Raw genomic sequence first — 6397 nt, forward strand, 5'->3', positions numbered from 1 at the left:
AGTGCTCCCACCGTGGGGAAACTCTGTGACACCGGGAAGGGGACAGCTTTTGCAAGGCACTTTTCATTTTTGTAGAAGGGTCACTGGTATTCATGGCAGTCACATTTATTGATTTGTACTACAATATTTACAGTTTCCTACTAATTTATCCCTCATTTCTGCCATGAGACCTGAAATAAGGACCCGTCCCCCTGGACAGTACAGGTACAGGACAACGGGGACTAAAGCTTCGACTTCAGTGTATTTGAAGGCCACTGAAAAAGAAAGGCTTTAAGTGTGTTTTACATTTACTCATATATTTACATTACATTTACGTTTATTTATGTAGCAGATGCTTTTGTCCAAAGCGACGTACATCTCAGCAAAAGTATAATTTATGCATTACATTAACAGAAGGAGGCATAGCTGCAGACATGTGACTCAAGCAAACCTAGTTTGTTCCCTACCACTTGCTGCACCGAGGTTCATCGTTCAAGTAGGTGAATAAAAATCAGGATAGACAAATCTCGATACTCTCCCACCAATTTTTCTTTTTTTTTTAAATATTATAAGATACACAAATTAGCAAGTATCAGTGCCTTCTGCCTTCTGAGCACCAGGGTTCCACCTCCTCAAGACTTTGTCGTACGTCAAAACCATCTGCGGATCGATCTTCCTGCACAGGCGAGTCACCAAATGCCAGACCTCCCGCACCTGTCCGCAGTCCCAAAAGGCGTGTGGGAGAGTTTCACTCTCACTGCACTGGAATCACGGGAGGAGTGGGTGGCTGGTCAGTTTGTGCCTATAGAGGACTACTTTGACCAGCAACATACTTTGTAGACAACGTCAGTTCAAATCTTGATGGTGGTGGTTGAGCTCCTTTGGCTGAATCCTCCTCAAGCCCCAGAAGAACTCGAGTTCCTCTCCTATTGACCATGGCCTTAAAGTTTACTTTACCAGCGCTACACACGAAGGTTGTTGGCTCCAAATTCCGAAATACTCATTCAGACTAAACTGATATAAATCCACCTGGAGTAAAGTAACTGGTCATACAGGTTTTGTATGAGGGGGAAACACAATGACACAGCGGTAGCACTGCCACCTCTCAGTGCCCGGGCTGTTTGGGTGTAGCTTCAAATCCGATGTAGTTGGTTGAGAGTTTGCATGTTCTTCCTTTGTGTTCCCACTGGGTGCTCTGGTTTCTTCCCACCGTCCAAAGACAAGCAGTTCAGGTGAACTGGATGCTCCTGTAGTGTGTGTGTGTGTGCCTCTGTGTCTGTACTGAAAGATTTATCCATTTTCACAAGCTGCATGTCCTCATCAGGGTCGTGATGGTCTCGAACCCATCCTGGAAGGACTGGGGGCAAGGTGGAAAGAGGGGGGGTTGCCATGGATGGGACAACATTACATCACAGGGTAACCTCTCATACACACACCATGGGCAATTTCTTTATTGCTTATAATTCATTTTCAATTCGTCTGAACTACAGCTCCTTCAGATGTGGGTGGAAACCAGAGCACCCAGAGGAAACCCACACAAACACAGTGGGAACATGCAAGCAGAACACAGACTGAGTTAAATTGGAACCTACATCTCAACAGCCCAGGAACCACAAGGTAGTGGCTCTACCTGCTGCACCACTGTGTCACTTGTACTGACAGAATAATAAGACAATTTTCAAACAGCTTTAATAACTTTAATAATAATGTCTAAAGAAACATTAACACAGAGCAGAAAAATAAGCAGAATGTTTGAAGGGAACAACAGAGCAACACACACAGGATTCCTCCTTCAATTTGAGTTCAGCTCCTCTTTCTCTCTCATTTCAGAGAACACAATTTCACTTTAGATCCTGGTGCAAAAAACCCAAACCCAGGATAGAGGGGTTCAGTGAATGTGGTCTGGACTCTGTGGAGGAGGGTCATTGTGTCCTTAGAGACACTGTAGAAGGACAGAGTTCCTACCCTGTGATCCAGGTAAACTCCTATTGTGGAGGAACTGGGACCAGATACTGGAATCTCTACATTATTGTGATAGAAACAGTAACTGGAGGGAGAGCAGTACAAATTCCAGGACTTCTTATTGAGTCCAAGACCACAGTCATTACCTCTTCCTTTCCTGTTTATCCCTTTATATGACGCTCCTATATAAACCCCGAAGAATCCACTCCACTGAAGTTCCCAGTAACAGCATCCAGACAGACCCTCTGTACACAGAACTAGTTCCCAGTAGTCAAATCTCTCTGGATGATCAGGATATGACTGGGACTCCTTCTTCCAGGTCACCACTGTGTTCCTCTCAGACAGACGGAGGTATTCATTCACTGTATTTGTGTCCAGTGTGAGCTGACAGGCATCTGATGGAGGAGAAACAGAAGAGAAGAGTTTTTGCCTTAGCTGATCCTCATTTTTACCTCAATTTACTGTAATATTACCTGTAAGTTACAGCTGTATTGACTAATGGTGGACAAAATGTCGGTAATGAATGTGACAATTAATACAATGTAACAAGTACATTTACTGCACCTCTTGTCGAGTGAATTTGTGGAGAAAGCGCACTTTGTCCTAAATATACTATTTATCTGGTACATTTGTGTAACTCAGACACATCAAGTTCAAGTTGTTTTTATTGTCATTCCTCTATATAGCTTGTATCCAGTGGAACGAAACGTCGTTTCTCCGGAGACCGTGGGAGCAACAGGACAAAACAAAAGGGCTGTACTGAAAGCAGTGTGTAGTGTATGGAGTCCTGCTGGATTAGCGTTTACTGTGTTGGGAGGACAGAAATGTGCACAAGATGGATTTCCACATGTGAAAAACACTTGTGGAGAGTCTACAATCCAACGGAGCTACTAGTGATGCTACATGAAGCCTCACCTGGTGACTCTTTGTGGCGACGGACGAATCTCTCGCTGCACCTCTTTATTATCCAATCACATCAACTCCCTCCAGTCTCTTTCTGAGCACGTGACTTCATATTGTGTGTTTCATTGGTCATCTCATTTACAGCATTTCTCTAAGCCAATTAAATTACTCCTAGATTGAGCCAATAGTAACCCTGTTCTGTGTCAACTGACTTATTCAGTTTTTTTCATTGGCCAGGATGGACTGTCATGTGAAACTTTTACCACACAATCTTAAGAAAAAGGCACTGTAAATGATCAGTGACTGTATAACAGAAAATATACCCTGTTAGTGAGTGAGAATTGGTAGTGCAGCAGTGAGTGTCTTTCACAAGGACACTAGAGCAGCAGGAGAAGTTACAAGTGAACTTTGCTAACTGCTATACTGCCTGCTGTCACACTCTCTCGTCATGGTGACGGAATACACACACACACACACACACACACACACACACACACACACACACACACACACACACACACACACACACACACACACACACACACACTTTTCAGAATCGCTTGTCCCTCACAGGGTCACGGGGAACCGGAGCTTACCCGGCAACACAGGGCGTAAGGCCGGAGGGGGAAAGGGACACACCCAGGACGGGACGCCAGTCCACCGCAAGGCACCCCAAGCGGGACTTGAACCCCAGACCTACCGAAGAGCAGGACTGCGGTCCAACCCACTGCGCCACCGCACCCCCTGGTGAGGGAATATCACACATCATATCATGGACTATGACACGTGTGTAATACTCATGACAAAGGAGCAGTGTGTTAAAACCATATTTTCTCTGTGCAAACACACTAAACAACAGTCACAGTGAATTGAGCACAAGGAGTAACAAGAATCATATTTTGTGTCTTACTGACTAATAATGAACTTTATGTTCTAAAATATCTCTTAAAACAGAAATAAGTGAACACTGGAACTAGTTTTTACAAACAGTAAAAGCATTATTGGTTTAAACTATTTTAACTTGTTCAAAAAAGTTACTTCAAAAACTTTTAGTGCATTAATTTGACACTTTTACTGTAGTTCATATCTGGATGAGAACTTTTACTTGAGCTGTTTTTCAAGTAACGACACTTGTATTTGAGTTTTGTTTCTCACTATTATATATTATACACACCTGTGTGAGTCACAGCACTGAAATACTGAAACACACACCTGTCCACATAAACTCAGGGAAATCATGGAAACTCCACACAATTAATGGCACAAAGTTCAGTCTTAATCACAGGTACGTGTGTCTGTGTGTGTAAGAGATTGTGTCTGAGTGTTTGAGAACAGACTCACAGTGTAAAAACTCTTCTCTGGTCCTGGGTTCCGTAATCTGTTGTTTTTTCACTAGAAAGAAATGAAGAGAAACAGAGGTGAGGGAATGGGATTTACCTTTGGTCCTGTGTACATGTGTGTTTCCTGTATTGTTTAATTTCTACTGTCGTGGAGATCAGAGTTTCACTAAAGACACACTCACATGGACTGGGCTTTGAGGTCTCCACAATATGGACTTCATTTACTGTGCAGACAGACAGAGAGATGGGAGATGTGTGTATTAATCCAGAATATTACCTGCAGTCACATGTTTTTCAATAGAAAGAGACTAGAAGCAAATTAATGTTATTATACTGATGAGCATGTAAGAATGTGTTTTCTAACAATGTTCTTCATCATTTGCTATTTCATTTTTGTTTGAAAAACTACATAGTTTAGAAAAGTGTAAATATACCTAGTGGAATCACAGTAAAAGGAAGTATTTCTGTACCAACCTGTTTGGGAGATCTCTGTGAGTTTATTCTTACAGGCTTCCTCTAGTTGGGCTTTGAGATCACAAAAAGCTTTCTTCACATCTCCAAAAGAGCAGTGTGGGTCCACAGGGATGGTGGGTAAGTGTACAGGTCCAGGAGGGACACAGAGAGACTGGAAACTCTACACATACAGATAGAATGAGTGAAAGAAGCATCTCCAGCTCACATCCTTTAAGTGTATCATATAAATGTATCACACATGCTGTGTTCTCCAGTCTCATAGAAAAGCAGTGTTGTTACCTGTAGGAAATGGATGTGATCCTCTGTGTGTGAAAGCTGCTCCATCTCAGCATCTCTCCTCTTCAACTCAGCAATCTCCTGCTCCAGTCGCTCCAGGAGACCTTCAGCCCGACTCAGCGCAGCCTTCTCCTGAGCTCTGATCAGGTTTACCACTTCAGAGCACCTTTTCTCAAGGGAGCGGATCATCTGGGTGAAGATGCTCTCGGTGTCCTCCGCTGCTGCCTGTGCGGAGCGCTGTTAGAGACACACAGAGAGGAGGGAGCCTGTTTATTCCCCACAGTGTGACTCAGTGCGATCGAGAGCCACAGCACTGGAAAGTGGTCCAACTGTGGCCTCCTCACTGTGTGACTGGAGGAGAGCCCTGACTGAGCCCTCAAATGGCTCTTCCAGCAGCCAGCTGAGCTGTTGTCTTCTCCTCTGCTCCATACTCACTGTGAGTGAGTCCACAGCCTGTCTCAGCTCCTGCACCTTCTTCTCTCTCTGCTGGATCCCTTCCTGGAATTCACTCTGTGTTGCCTTTAGATGCTTCTGCGGAAAGACAAAAATACAAGGATGCCTCATTCTACAAATACTAGAGTTACTAATTCTCAAACAGACAGACATTTTTTAAGCTTTTAATTGCATTTACTGCACTGTTCTGTTTTTGTGATGGAGTCAAAATTACCTGCACTTCCTCATTTCAACAGTTGAACGCGAAACACACTCAGAAGGAAACACAATTAGAGCCGAAGGACCACATTCCATTTTCTCAAGCTTTTACAACATCAATTTGTGCAAAGTTAAAATTTTAAAATTAGATGTCGTACAAAGTACTTATTATTTAACTTATTGATCATACTTGTTTGTCGGTCCTTCCTGCAGAAGCTGAGACTGTATCATGTCCTCTGTGTTCGTCCATCACACACAGCAGACAGATACACTGATGATCAGTACGACAGTAGATCTCCAGCAGTTTGTCATGTTGGGAACAGACCTTTTCCTGAAGGTTTCCAGTCGCATCAGTCAGTTTGTGTTTTTTAAAAGCTGGAGATTCATTGTGAGGCTGGAGGTGAGTTTTACAATAAGAGGCGAGACACACCAGACAGGACTTGACGGCTTTGTTCTTTCTCCCAGTACACACATCACACACCACATCTCCAGGTCCAGCAAAACAGTGTTCAGGAGGAGCAGCTTGGAGTCCTGTCTTCTTCAGTTCCTCCACCACCTCAGCCAGTATGGTGTTTCTGCCCAGAACAGGTCTTGAGATGAAGGTCTGTCTGCACTGAGGACAGCTGTAGACACCAACATGATCCTGCTGGTCCCAGCAGCCCTTAATACAGTCCATACAGTAACTGTGTCCACAGGGAATAGTCACTGGATCCTTCAGTAGATCCAGACAGATTGAACAGCTGAATCTGTCCTGATCCAGATGAACTCCACCTTCTGCCATTTTACTGCACACACAGAGGACAGAGCTCAGT

General features: G+C 43.8%; 1 protein-coding gene across 1 annotated transcript; it reads right to left on the minus strand.

The window, feature by feature from the left end:
- Window positions 1-1728: 1728 nt before the first annotated feature.
- Window positions 1729-6397, minus strand: LOC114909853 (tripartite motif-containing protein 16-like). Its single transcript, XM_029249690.1, has 7 exons — window positions 5776-6397; window positions 5370-5465; window positions 4938-5171; window positions 4659-4818; window positions 4367-4408; window positions 4186-4236; window positions 1729-2336 (listed from the first exon to the last, which is right to left on the minus strand). Exons 1-7 carry the CDS (start codon window positions 6364-6366, stop codon window positions 1801-1803), a joined length of 1710 nt encoding a protein of 569 aa, XP_029105523.1. The 5' UTR covers window positions 6367-6397; the 3' UTR covers window positions 1729-1800.

The sequence above is a fragment of the Scleropages formosus genome, chromosome 2 (assembly GCF_900964775.1).
Source record: "Scleropages formosus chromosome 2, fSclFor1.1, whole genome shotgun sequence".
Taxonomy (NCBI): domain Eukaryota; kingdom Metazoa; phylum Chordata; class Actinopteri; order Osteoglossiformes; family Osteoglossidae; genus Scleropages; species Scleropages formosus.

What these genes read in the sequence shown, in the direction of transcription:
- LOC114909853 (XM_029249690.1), bottom strand. Translation starts at nt 6,366, where the DNA reads ATGGCAGAAGGTGGAGTTCATCTGGATCAGGACAGATTCAGCTGTTCA. An exon ending in GACCTCAAAGCCCAGTCCAT is followed by an intron (nt 4,237 to 4,366) that starts GTGAGTGTGTCT and finishes ATTTCTTTCTAG; the next exon opens with TGAAAAAACAACAGATTACG. An exon ending in CAGAGAAGAGTTTTTACACT is followed by an intron (nt 2,337 to 4,185) that starts GTGAGTCTGTTC and finishes CTCCTCCATCAG; the next exon opens with ATGCCTGTCAGCTCACACTG.